The 15,000-nt window shown below is 42.2% G+C and overlaps 1 protein-coding gene across 9 annotated transcripts in view; it reads right to left on the reverse strand.

Annotated features, from left to right (window-relative positions):
• LOC121540091 (pleckstrin homology domain-containing family A member 7-like) overlaps nucleotides 1–15,000 on the reverse strand; it is a 171,218-nt gene that overhangs the window by 53,091 nt on the left and 103,127 nt on the right. For all 9 annotated transcript variants that reach the window (XM_045207838.1, XM_045207833.1, XM_045207837.1 and 6 more), the window contains 2 exons: nucleotides 2,900–3,004; nucleotides 1,504–1,576 (listed from right to left, as the gene is read on the reverse strand). In XM_045207838.1, the coding sequence (XP_045063773.1) occupies nucleotides 1,504–1,576; nucleotides 2,900–3,004 (178 nt within the window). The remainder of the gene's footprint in view (nucleotides 1–1,503; nucleotides 1,577–2,899; nucleotides 3,005–15,000) is intronic.

Consider the following 15,000-nt stretch of genomic DNA (forward strand, 5'->3'; position numbering starts at 1 on the left):
ACGTGCTGAAACATTGACTATAAATAGCTTCCTTTATGCTCCAATTCTTGCCTTTCTATCTGAGCCAATATAACTTTAATAGGATAGTTTGATATGACGAACACATGATGCAAAACACATCATCATCATCATTTATTTGTTTATTTGGATCCCCATTAGCGTTTGCAGAAGCAGGAGCTACTCTCCCTGGGGTCCACAAAAAACACAAAACATGACATGTAACAAAACACTGCTAGACAAGGACAGTCACACAGATGTAAAACACAACGATATAGAAACAATACCCCAAAATAATTATGGGTGTGTTAGTGTATGTGTGTGTGTGTGTGTGTGTGTGTGTGTGTGTGTGTGTGTGTGTGTGTGTGCGTGTGTGTCTATGTGTGTGTGTGTGTGTGTGTGCCGTTCCATGAGATGTTGTTTAATCAGTTTTTTAAAGCTCATTTTGCTGTTTATTTGAGTAATTGGAGATGGAAGGGAGTTCCATGCGATCATGGCTCTGTATAATACTGTGCGTTGCCGTGAATTCATTTTGGACGTGGGGACTGTGAAGAGACCCTTGGTGGCATGTCTTGTGGGGTATGTATGGGTTTCTGAGATAAATGTTATTTGTTTATGCAGACAATCTGGAATTTCCATCAAAGTAATATTTCTCATAAAAACTAGAAGAGAAACAGTTAATCTCTCGTCAACCCTCAACCAGGAAAGACTGGCATGCATGTTGTTGATGTTAGTTCTGTATGTGCAGTTAAGGGCGTGCTGCTCTGTTTTGAGCCAGCTGCAGCTTTTCTAGGTCTTTCTTTGCTGCACTTGACCATATTACCGGGCAGTAATCAAGATGGGACAAAATTAAAGCCTGAACAACTAGTACAGTTGATGTTTGTGTCAAAAACGCAGAACATCTTTTTATAACAGACATACTGTACTCCTCCCCATCTTCACAACAACTTTGCCAATATGACAGTTTTGCTCTGAACTGAAAGTGCTCCATCTTGAAAACTTGACTGCTGGCATGCACAATTTCCTGGGATTGTATTAACAGTGCACTATTCAACAAAAGACTAAAGGATAGTTTGAGTGAACTGTCCCTTTAATAGGTCCTGTAAATACCTAGCCTTTGTGCCAGTCTGTTTTTGCTCTATTGCCAACTCCTTGTCACTCATTTGGTATTACAACGGGTGACAAGGAGTTGGCAATTGATCACAAGCAGACTGGCACAAAGGCTAGTAAAGTACCTGATTAATTCAGGAAAGTACAACCCATTCTGTGCTCACACCTCGGTGCCAAGTCAGTACCACAGAAACAGCGCTATAAAGCCATCAAGTCTACACTTAAATACCACGTCAAATCCCCCTAGAGCAGACACAGACACACACACACACACACACACACACACACACACACACACACACACACACACACACACACACACACACACGACACACACACAGACACACACACAGACACACACACACAGACACACACACAGACACAAAATCGTCTCACCTTTGTAGTAGAACAGACAGTAGTCAGCCAACACAAACCACTTCCTCTTCCAAAGCCTCATCCCAGAGCTGTCCTGAAAAAGAAAGAGATAATTTAGGCCTACACTCGTTTATTGGCCTGCTACATCTGCCATTGCTTTTTTGTTTTGTTTAACACTCACAGTCAGGGGAATGAGGGAAGCGGATGGAAGAGAAAACCCACTTCAAACAGCGTGCGCACACTCACAGCTCTGGTCATAAGTAGTACACAACATAGGGAACAGCACACCGTTTGGGAGGCAGACACACAGAGAGAACAGTCTACAAATAGACTTGTACAATACGATCCATACACCCAGCTAAGGCTGCACGATATGGCCAAAACATCTAATTACCATTTTATGACCGAATATTGCGATTGCGATATTGATCAAAACACTTAGGTGACTGGAATCATAGAAATAGAATGATTTATATTAAGAAGCGAAGTTGAAAGTAGCCTTGTTCTTGTTTGTAGCAATTTGTTGACTGCATTTGACCTAACAGAACAGCATGCAAACTTCTAGTGACTAACAGAGGAGGAGGAGGAACTGTACTGCTTGAGTGACAGGGAGCAGAGCTTGGTATGTGTGGGACGCAGCCATAAGAGGAGAGAGGGAGAATCTCTTGCGATATGGATATTGCACATGTCAATATTGCGATTTCAATGTGAATTCGATTAATTGTGCAGCCCTACACCCAGCTATCAGTTTATCCAATCACTGTTGTCTTACAAACACCCATCAACTAATGAGCTCTATCTCATAATTCCCACTATCAGCCAATCAGTGTTGTCCTACAAACCCCTATCAACCAATGAGCTCTATCCTATATGTCCCACTTTCAACCAATCAGTGTTGTCCTACAAACCCCTATCAACCAATGAGTTCTATCCTATATGTCCCACTATCAACCAATCAGTGTTGTCCTACAAACACCTATCAACCAATGCGCTCTATCCTATATGTCCCACTATCAACCAATCAGTGTTGTCCTACAAACACCTATCAACCAATGAGCTCTATCCTGTGTGTCTCTATGTTTCTCTACTAACCAATCAACAGTATCCTGTAGATTTTGCACCACTTTATGTGTCAACCAATGAGCTTTGTTACCCGAGTTCCTGTCGACCAATCAACTGAAAGCCTGCACAGGTCTATCATCTTCACTGGCTTGATTGCCTTGTATATGTCCCACTATCAGCCAATCAGTATTGTCCTTCAGACACCTATCAACCAATGAGCTCTATTCTGTTTGTGTCAAGCAACCCAACGCATGCCCATGTGATGTGTCCATGACCCCTGTTGCCATGGCAGCCTATGATAGACAGCAGCAAGTAAGTGTGTGTGTGTACAAGGGTGCGCGTTTGTGTTGCTCACCTGTTTGTAGAGCCATCCTCTAACCACCACTGGGACATTGGGGTTCCTCTTGATGGACTGCTCTCGCTTCCCAAAATGTAGCACCCTCCCACTGGACCTGGAGCCCTGTAGGACACACACATACATCCATAGTGGTTAGTTATGTCACGCTCCCACTGGACCTGGAGCCCTATAGGACACACAGTCTATAGTGGTAGTGATAATCAGCTGTATAACAGTCTATAGGGGTAGTGATAATCAGCTGTATAACAGTCTATATGGGTAGTGATAATCAGCTGTATAATAGTCTATAGTGGTAGTGATAATCAGCTGTATATTAGTCTATAGTGGTAGTGATAATCAGCTGTATAACAGTCTATAGTGGTAGTGATAATCAGCTGTATAACAGTCTATAGTGGTAGTGATAATCAGCTGTATAACAGTCTATAGGGGTAGTGATAATCAGCTGTATAATAGTCTATAGGGGTAGTGATAATCAGCTGTATAACAGTCTATAGTGGTAGTGATAATCAGCTGTATAACAGTCTATAGGGGTAGTGATAATCAGCTGTATAACAGTCTATATGGGTAGTGATAATCAGCTGTATAACAGTCTATAGTGGTAGTGATAATCAGCTGTATATTAGTCTATAGTGGTAGTGATAATCAGCTGTATAACAGTCTATAGTGGTAGTGATAATCAGCTGTATAACAGTCTATAGTGGTAGTGATAATCAGCTGTATAACAGTCTATAGGGGTAGTGATAATCAGCTGTATAATAGTCTATAGGGGTAGTGATAATCAGCTGTATAACAGTCTATAGTGGTAGTGATAATCAGCTGTATAACAGTCTATAGGGGTAGTGATAATCAGCTGTATAACAGTCTATATGGGTAGTGATAATCAGCTGTATAACAGTCTATAGTGGTAGTGATAATCAGCTGTATATTAGTCTATAGTGGTAGTGATAATCAGCTGTATAACAGTCTATAGTGGTAGTGATAATCAGCTGTATAACAGTCTATAGTGGTAGTGATAATCAGCTGTATAACAGTCTATAGGGGTAGTGGAAATCAGCTGTATAATAGTCTATAGGGGTAGGTGATAATCAGCTGTATAACAGTCTATAGTGGTAGTGATAATCAGCTGTATAATAGTCTATAGGGGTAGTGATAATCAGCTGTATAACAGTCTATAGTGGTAGTGATAATCAGCTGTATATTAGTCTATAGTGGTAGTGATAATCAGCTGTATATTAGTCTATAGTGGTAGTGATAATCAGCTGTATAACAGTCTATAGTGGTAGTGATAATCAGCTGTATATTAGTCTATAGTGGTAGTGATAATCAGCTGTATAACAGTCTATAGTGGTAGTGATAATCAGCTGTATATTAGTCTATAGTGGTAGTGATAATCAGCTGTATAACAGTCTATAGTGGTAGTGATAATCAGCTGTATATTAGTCTATAGTGGTAGTGATAATCAGCTGTATATTAGTCTATAGTGGTAGTGATAATCAGCTGTATAACAGTCTATAGTGGTAGTGATAATCAGCTGTATAACAGTATATAGTGGTAGTGATAATCAGCTGTATAACAGTCTATAGTGGTAGTGATAATCAGCTGTATATTAGTCTATAGTGGTAGTGATAATCAGCTGTATAACAGTCTATAGTGGTAGTGATAATCAGCTGTATAACAGTATATAGTGGTAGTGATAATCAGCTGTATATTAGTCTATAGTGGTAGTGATAATCAGCTGTATATTAGTCTATAGTGGTAGTGATAATCAGCTGTATATTAGTCTATAGTGGTAGTGATAATCAGCTGTATATTAGTCTATAGTGGTAGTGATAATCAGCTGTATATTAGTCTATAGTGGTAGTGATAATCAGCTGTATAACAGTCTATAGTGGTAGTGATAATCAGCTGTATATTAGTCTATAGTGGTAGTGATAATCAGCTGTATAACAGTCTATAGTGGTAGTGATAATCAGCTGTATATTAGTCTATAGTGGTAGTGATAATCAGCTGTATAACAGTCTATAGTGGTAGTGATAATCAGCTGTATATTAGTCTATAGGGGTAGTGATAATCAGCTGTATAACAGTCTATAGTGGTAGTGATAATCAGCTGTATAATAGTCTATAGTGGTAGTGATAATCAGCTGTATATTAGTCTATAGTGGTAGTGATAATCAGCTGTATAACAGTCTATAGTGGTAGTGATAATCAGCTGTATAACAGTCTATAGGGCTAGTGATAATCAGCTGTATAATAGTCTATAGGGGTAGTGATAATCAGCTGTATAACAGTCTATAGTGGTAGTGATAATCAGCTGTATAACAGTCTATAGGGGTAGTGATAATCAGCTGTATAACAGTCTATATGGGTAGTGATAATCAGCTGTATAACAGTCTATAGTGGTAGTGATAATCAGCTGTATATTAGTCTATAGTGGTAGTGATAATCAGCTGTATAACAGTCTATAGTGGTAGTGATAATCAGCTGTATATTAGTCTATAGTGGTAGTGATAATCAGCTGTATATTAGTCTATAGTGGTAGTGATAATCAGCTGTATAACAGTCTATAGTGGTAGTGATAATCAGCTGTATATTAGTCTATAGTGGTAGTGATAATCAGCTGTATAACAGTCTATAGTGGTAGTGATAATCAGCTGTATATTAGTCTATAGTGGTAGTGATAATCAGCTGTATAACAGTCTATAGTGGTAGTGATAATCAGCTGTATATTAGTCTATAGTGGTAGTGATAATCAGCTGTATATTAGTCTATAGTGGTAGTGATAATCAGCTGTATAACAGTCTATAGTGGTAGTGATAATCAGCTGTATAACAGTCTATAGTGGTAGTGATAATCAGCTGTATAACAGTCTATAGTGGTAGTGATAATCAGCTGTATATTAGTCTATAGTGGTAGTGATAATCAGCTGTATAACAGTCTATAGTGGTAGTGATAATCAGCTGTATATTAGTCTATAGTGGTAGTGATAATCAGCTGTATATTAGTCTATAGTGGTAGTGATAATCAGCTGTATATTAGTCTATAGTGGTAGTGATAATCAGCTGTATATTAGTCTATAGTGGTAGTGATAATCAGCTGTATATTAGTCTATAGTGGTAGTGATAATCAGCTGTATAACAGTCTATAGTGGTAGTGATAATCAGCTGTATAACAGTCTATAGTGGTAGTGATAATCAGCTGTATAACAGTCTATAGTGGTAGTGATAATCAGCTGTATAACAGTCTATAGTGGTAGTGATAATTAGATGTGTGTAATAGTCTGAATTTGGGTGATTTTATTTGACCAAAAAATTAAAGTGTTTTTGTCATTGTTAGACATAAAAGACTGTAAAAACACCAGGAAATCAGCTCCAAGTGATTTTAATTTAGGAAATCTGTTCCCAAGTATTCCCACGCATAATATAGACATGATCGTATACAAATGTAAGCAAGGTTTGAAATTATGTTTTAGTCAAATATTATATCTGTTTCTGCTTCTTGCGTTCAAATTTGCAGTCTACAATGTATTTGTAATTATGATACGGCCTCCCGACCATCCGCTGAAGAAAAAAATCGGCCCGCGGCTGAATCTAGTTGATGATCCCTGGTCTATAGTGATAATGAACATAGTTACAGCTGATAAAATTATAGATGTAGCTGTCAATAGGACAGCTTTTGGTGGCTGACTGGATGCCCTCTCGGTGTGTCTGTGTGATCCTGTCCACAGGTGAGGATCGATCTAACAGCCATTAGTGAGACACAGCTGCGGGGTAAGGGCCATGAACCAATCACACGCACGCACAGACACACACTGCATCGCCTGGGCATGGTAGACACTACCAACCAACAGACCCAATGCATTCATGGAGACAATACCTGCACGCAGGCCTGTATACACACACACACACACAAGCTCCTACACACAAGCACACACACAAGCTCACACACACACAAACACACACACACACAAGCTCCTACACACCAGCACACACACACACACAAGCTCACACACACACAAACACACACACGCTCCTACACACAAGCTCACACACACACACACAAAAACACGCACCAGCCATTAAGTCATACAGCCAGTACATACCAACACAGGCAGACAGACAGCAAGTCACATGCTTAAAGTTCCTATAATTAAGTCATATACACTCCAAAGCATTAATAGGATGCCCTATCATCTCTCTGGGTCCACCTGTTTATAGGGTGGACATGATTTGCCTCTGTGGAGCGGTGTGTGTGTGTTTGTCCCTCTGACTTGAATTACAACCTACTGCCCAGTGCTGTAATTAACCATTGAAGTAAAGGGAAAGAAGCGTATCATTTGGACAGGACGCAACATGTTGTGGGGGGTGGGACCATCATTAAACGACGCCTCTGACATCAGCGCTGCACATGTGTTCGCTTTCCCTCCCCCTCGCTGAACTGTAACACTCGCTATTCCAGTACCTTAATTACACAGAGTCACACGAGCCTATCATAATCTCAAATCACTTACAGTATCTAAGCCTCAATCAACTCCCACTGACATGCCCGTGATTTGACGTGAGTGAGGCCGTGTGTGTGTGTGTGTGTTTGTGTAGACTACAGGACGTGACGTGTCCTGTACACTACACACACCACCTCCCACCAGTGTTGGGGGTAACGGCATACAAAAGTAACGTGTTACGTAATCAGATTACTTTTATGAGTAACGGAGTAAATTAATGCGTTGGGTAATATTATTACAGTTACTTTGTCAACTAACTCGTGCATTACTTTCATAATAGTTTCTCTACCATGTTTCCATGATCCGATCTCGACTTGTTTCCTCATTTAGTTTTAGAGCGAGCGGAGAAAGGCTGTTAGGAGAAATGTCATGACACGTGCTGTCCATAGAAATGTATAGAGGGTGCACCTCTGATCTTTGCCATTGATCACTTCTGTGATAGCAAAGCCCATAGAGGCCTTTCCCTTCTAGTGGCAAGCACGGGCGCAACTTTCACTGGGGACAGGGGTCATGACCCCCGCACATTCTGAAATTGCATTTTTGTCCCCCCCAGTTTTATCATTCCACTCTGATACCAAAAATGGCATTGGTGTGCTTTAGGACCATGCAGACGCCTTAGAGCAGTAGGGTAGGCTGTTTGGAGGGATCAGCCGGATGGATTTAGGACCGTGCGGACACCACAGAGCGGGTGGACAGGCTGTGTGAACGAAAAGCTTCTGAAAGGCTGGCTGGACCAGCACTGGAGTTGAACAGAAGCAGCTGCTGTCAGTGTCTATATGTTGCCCTCTTTCTCCGAGTTGTAAAAGCAAGCAGAGCAGAAACTGGATACTCTTTAGTTGACTGATGTATCTGTCAGATAGCGAAATGAGGCGGCTATTATTACTATCTGTTGTTTGTATGGAAATGTTTTGTAGCCTTCTTGTCCCGTTTCAACAGAAGTAGCTAAATGAAAAGCTAGCTTTTGCCAGTTGATTTCTGAATACTTTCCGAATGCACTGTATATATGGCTAATTAAGCAGCCCATATGATAGCACAGCACTTGTAGACTAGCACAGGGAAGCAGGGCCATAGATGAAAGGAGAAACTAGTGATCAAACATTAGTTAGTAAGTAGCCCATCTAGAGCACGACAATCAAACAATATAACGGGTAATATAGCGTGTTACTTTCCACACAAAGTAATATTCTAAAGTAAGAAGTTATTTTTGGTAGCCCTTTACACTCGTACCCGTATACAGGTTGGAAATGGCAAATTTGGACACTGATAAGCGCCTAAATTGGAACCCAGTGGATGTATAGTAACATGCTATACAGTGGCTTCAGAAATTATTCAGACCCCTTGACTTTTTCCACATTTTGTTACGTTACAGCCTTATTCTAAAACTGATTTTTTTTTTTATTCCCCTAATCAATCTGCACACAATACCCCATAATGACAATGTAACAACAGCTTTTTAGAATTTTTTGCAAATGTATTAAAAATAACAAACAGAAATACCTTATTTACATAAGCATTCAGACCCTTTGCTATGAGACAATAAATTGAGCTCAGGTGCATCCTGTTTCCATTGATCATCCTTGAGATGTTTCTACAACTTGATTGGAGTCCACCTGTGGTAAATTCAGTTGGGTTGGACATGATTTGGAGAGGCACACACCTGTCTATATAAGGTCCCACAGTTGACAGTGCATGTCAGAGCAAAAACCAAGCTATGAGGTCGAAGGAATTGTCCGTAGCGCACCGAGACAGGATTGTGTCGAGGCACAGATCTGGGGAAGAGTACCAAAACAGTTATAGTCCCCAAGAACACAGTGGCATCCATAATTCTTAAATGGAAGAAGTTTGGAACCACCAAGACTCTTCCTAGAGCTGGCCGCCTGGTTAAACTGAGCAATCGGGGGAGAAGGGCCTTGGTCAGGGAGGTGACCAAGAACCCGATGGTCACTCTGACAGAGCTCCAGAGTTCCTCTGTGGAGATGGGAGAACCTTCCAGAAGGACAACCATCTCTGCTGCACTCGACCAATCAGGCCTTTATGGTAGAGTGGCCAGACGGAAGCCACTCCTCAGTAAAAGGCACATGACAGCCCGCTTGGAGTTTGCCCAAAAAGGCACCTAAAGGAAACAAGATTCTCTGGTCTGATGAAACCAAGATTGAACTCTTTGGCCTGAATGCCAAGCGTCACGTCTGGAGGAAACCTGGCACCATCCCTACGGTGAAGCATGGTGGTGGCAGCATCATGGTGTGGGGATGTGTTTCAGCGGCAGGGACAGGGAGACTAGTCAGGATCGAGGGAAAGATGAACAGAGCAAAATACAGAGAGATCCTTGATGAAAACCTGCTCCAGAGTGCTCAGGACCTCAGACTGGGGCGAAGGTTCACCTTCCAACAGGACATTGACCCTAAGCACACAGCCAAGACAACGCATGACTGGCTTCGGGACAAGTTTCTGAATGTCCTTGAGTGGCCCAGCCAGAGCCGGGACTTGAACCCGATCTTAAATCTCTGGAGAGACCTGAAAATAGCTGTGCAGTGACGCTCCTCATCCAACCTGACAGAGCTTGAGAGGATCTGCAGAGAAGAATGGGAGAAACTCCTCAAATACAGGTGTGCCAAGCTTATAGCATCATACCCAAGAAGACTCGAGGCTGTAATAGCTGCCAAAGGTGCTTCAACAAAATACTGAGTAAAGGGTCTGAATACTTATGTAAATGTCATATCAGTTTTTAATTTTTTATAAATGTGCAAAAAGTTTTACAAAACTGTTTTTACTTTGTCATTATGGGGTATTGTGTGTAGATTGATGAGGGAAAAACCCAATTTAATCATTTTTAGAATAAGGCTGTAACATAAAGTCAAGGGGTCTGAATACTTTCTGAATGCATTGTACATGATGTCAGAGCTCACGTTCTTCGTTGAAGACTCTTCTTTGAGTCATAAAAGTGCATTGAAATGAGTTAGGAACTGTGCACACTTTGGAGAGGTGCATGGTCACTTGGAGACACTAGTTGGTCCTCACATTCAAACCCTTGTCATTTGTTTGTCTTATGTTGCACCTACAACACATTTTCCAAGATAAAATAAATAATAAAATGCCATTTAGCAGACACTTTTATCCAAAGCGACTTACAGTCATGCGTGCATAATTTTTTTTTGTGTATGGGTGGTCCCGGGGATCGAACCCACTACCTTGGCGTTACAAGCGCCGTGCTCTACCAGCTGAGCTACAGAGGACCACAATAATATTCTTATCATGTTACTGAATGTATACAGAATATTTTCAGATTTCATTATCAACAAATGTGGTAAAAAGTACAGTAAATGTGAAATGCACATAAAATCAACAGTGTAATGTTTGGATTCAGTCTTGTGTCAGGTGAACTGTTTTTTTTTTTTTTTTTCACCTTTATTTAACCAGGTAAGCCAGTTGAGAACAGGTTCTCATTTACAACTGCGACCTGGCCAAGATAAAGCAAAGTAGTGCAATAAAAACAACACAGAGTTACATATGGGGTAAAAAAAACATAAAGTCAGAAATACAACAGAAAATATATATACAGTGTGTGCAAATGTAGCAAGTTATGGAGGTAAGGCAATAAATAGGCTATAGTGCAGAATAATTACAATAGTATTAACACTGGAATGCTAGATGTGCAAGAGATTATGTGCAAATAGAGATACTGGGGTGCAAAAGAGCAAATTAAATAACAATATAGGGATGAGGTAGTTGGGTGGGCTAATTTCAGATGGGCTGTGTACAGGTGCAGTGATCGGTAAGGTGCTCTGACAACTGATACTTAAAGTTATTGGGGGAGATAAGAGTCTCCAGCTTCAGAGATTTTTGCAATTCGTTCCAGTCATTGGCAGCAGAGAACTGGAAGGAATGGCGGCCAAAGGAGGTGTTGGCTTTGGGAATGACCAGTGAGATATACCTGCTGGAGCGCAGACTGCGGGTGGGTGCTGCTATGGTGACCAATGAGCTAAGATAAGGCGGGGATTTGCCTAGCAGTGATTTATAGATGGCCTGGAGCCAGTGGGTTTGATGACGAACATGTAGTGAGGACCAGCCAACAAGAGCGTACAGGTCACAGTGGTGGGTAGTGTATGGGGCTTTGGAGACAAAACGGATGGCACTGTGATAGACTACATCCAATTTGCTGAGTAGAGTGTTGGAGGCTATTTTGTAAATGACATCGCCGAAGTCAAGGATCGGTAGGATAGTCAGTTTTACGAGGGCATGTTTGGCAGCATGAGTGAAGGAGGCTTTGTTGCGAAATAGGAAGCCGATTCTAGATTTAACTTTGGATTGGAGATTCTTTATGTGAGTCTGGAAGTTGAGTTTACAGTCTAACCAGACACCTAGATATTTGTAGTTGTCCACATACTCTAGGTCAGACCCGTCGAGAGTGGTGATTCTAGTCGGGTGGGCGGGTGCTAGCAGCGTTCGATTGAAAAGCATGCATTTAGTTTTACTAGTGTTTAAGAGCAGTTGAAGGCTACTGAAGGATTGTTGTATGGCATTGAAGCTCGTTTGGAGGTTTGTTAACACAGTGTCCAATGAAGGGCCAGATGTATACAAAATGGTGTCGTCTGCGTAGAGGTGGATCTGAGAGTCACCAGCAGCAAGAGCGACATCATTGATATACACGGAGAAAAGTGTCGGCCCAAGAATTGAACCCTGTGGCACCCCCATAGAGACTGCCATAGGTCCAGACAACAGGCCCTCCGATTTGACACACTGAACTCTATCTGAGAAGTAGTTGGTGAACCAGGCGAGGCAGTCATTTGAGAAACCAAGGCTATTTAGTCTGCCAATAAGAATGCGGTGGTTGACAGAGTCGAAAGCCTTGGCCAGGTCGATGAAGACGGCTGCACAGTACTGTCTATTATCAATCGCGGTTATAATATCGTTTAGGACCTTGAGCGTGGCTGAAGTGCACCCGTGACCAGCTCGGAAATGGTCGATGATCTGTTTGTTAACTTGGCTTTCGAATACTTTCGAAAGGCAGGGCAGGATGGATATAGGTCTGTAGCAGTTTGGATCTAGAGTGTCACCCCCTTTGAAGAGGGGGGATGACCGCGGCAGCTTTCCAATCTCTGGGGATCTCAGACGTTATGAAAGAGAGGTTGAACAGACTAGTAATAGGGGTTGCGACAATTTCGGCGGCTAGTTTTAGGAAGAAAGGGTCCAGATTGTCTAGCCCAGCTGATTTGTAGGGGTCCAGATTTTGCAGCGCTTTCAAAACATCAGCTGTCTGAATTTGTGTGAAGGAGAAGCGGGGGGCATGGGCAAATTGCAGCAGAGGGTGCAGAGTTGGTGGCCGGGTTAGTGGTAGCCAGATGGAAAGCATGGCCAGCTGTAGCAAAATGCTTGTTGAAATTCTCGATTATTGTAGATTTATCGGTGGTGATAGTGTTTCCTAGCCTCAGTGCAGTGGGCAGCTGGGAGGAAGTGCTCTTATTCTCCATGGACTTTACAGTGTCCCAAAACTTTTTGGAGTTAGTGCTACAGGATGCAAATTTCTGTTTGAAAAAGTTAGCCTTTGCTTTCCTGACTGCTTGTGTATATTGGTTCCTAACTTCCCTGAAAAGTTGCATATCGCGGGGGCTATTTGATGCTAATGCTGTACGCCACAGGATGTTTTTGTGCTGGTCAAGGGCAGTCAAGTCTGAGGAGAACCAGGGGCTATATCGGTTCTTAGTTCTGTATTTTTTGAATGGGGCATGTTTATTTAAGATTGAGACTGTTGTGTCATCACCTTTAGTCTAATAATTTCCCCACAATCTCCAAACTGTTCCCTTTTAATTGCTTCTATGGTTATGCATTCCATATTACATGGCCACATTCATATGGCATCGTTTACATCGTTACCTAGCAACGCACTACCACTACTACTAAGTGTAAGGGGTTAAATGTAACGAGTAATGTATGGCTGAGGTCCTTCATGTTCTTTTTGGCCTTCCTGTGACACCGGGTGCTGTAGATGTCCTGGAGGGCAGGCAGTGTGCTCCTGGTGACTCGTTGGGTTGACCGCACCACCCTCTGGAGAGCCCTGCGGTTGCGGACGGTGCAGTTGCCTTACCAGGCGGTGATACAGCCCGGCAGGATGCTCTCAATGGTGCATCTGTAAAAGTTTGTGTGGGTCTTAGGGGCCAAGACAAATTTCTTCAGCCTCCTGAGGTTGAAGATGCGCTGTTGCGCCTTCTTCACCACTCTGTCTGTATGGGTGGACCATTTCAGATTGTCAGTGATGTGTGTGCCGAGGAACTTGAAGCTTTCCACCTTCTCCACTGCGGCCCCGTCGATGTCTCCTGAAGTCCACAATCAGCTCCTTTGTTTTGTTGACGTTGAGTGAGAGGTTATTTTCCTGGACCACACTCCCAGAGCCCTCACCTCCTCCCTGTAGGCTGTCTTGTCGTTGTTGGTAATCAGGCCTACCACAGTTGTGTCATCTGCAAACTTGGTGATTGAGTTGGGAGGCGTGCTTGGCCACGCAGTCATGGGTGAACAGGGAGTACAGGAGGGGGCTGAGCACGTACCCTTGTGGGGTCCCTGTGTTGAGGATCAGCGTAGTGGAGGTGTTGTTGCCTACCTTCAAGTAACTAATCCCAACACTGCCTCCCACACACACACACACCATCACTCCCATCATATCTATTTGAAACCGGAGTGGGACGTTACAGCAGAGGGGTTTGGTTTAAGTGGCGGGGTGTGATGGCTACATGTGCTTTAGCGGCGTTGTCGGTAGCTCAGGGACGCTGGCGCTACAGCGCTACAGCTGGTGGAAAGGAAAACAGCGGCTAATTATAAAATTAAAATAACCGTGGCTGACCAAGCATGGTAGGTAGACACTAAATGGCAGAAGCGCTGTCACAACAGATTCCCTTGTCTACGTGGTTTGTTGTAGTCTATTTTCAGGCCGGGTAAAATATGGATTGCTATTAGTGCCATCAGAAATTGAATTTGAATTTGTTGTCACTAATATCACTCCATACAACAGGGTCTCTGATGTAAGATTCTGCTTTTGTCAGTGAAAGGCTATACAGTATACAAGCTACATTCTATACAGTATACAAGCTACATGCTATACAGTATACAAGCTACATACTATACAGTATACAAGCTACATACTATACAGTATACAAGCTACAGGCTCTTGATTCTATCATCGTGTTTCAGTATGTATTTGTCTGCTATTTACTATGTGGTGACAATACTTTGACAATACTTTGAAGAGTTTGACAACTCTTGACAATTGCAATAAAGAAGTTAACGGAATTGGGAACCACCTGTTGCTTATTTTCATGAATAATACAAAACCGTAATTATACTAACATGTAACTGTTCTGCCACGCCATTTTTCACTGTTTTCTTAACGTCGTAACAGACACACACACACACAGAGGAATAGCATGACTCATACTTCTGGAAACTGACGCAGATAGTTAGTGCTGATGTTTGTCAGTAAAGCAAAGGATACCGTTTGATTCCTTATGGAGGCAAGGAGGGAGGGAATGGGTAGCATCACCTGGACTGCCTGTTCACTAGCACCTGGCATTATAGTGCACTATAATCGGAATAGGGTGCCATTTAGGACG

This window comes from Coregonus clupeaformis, chromosome 26, assembly GCF_020615455.1.
Source record: "Coregonus clupeaformis isolate EN_2021a chromosome 26, ASM2061545v1, whole genome shotgun sequence".
Lineage (NCBI taxonomy): Eukaryota > Metazoa > Chordata > Actinopteri > Salmoniformes > Salmonidae > Coregonus > Coregonus clupeaformis.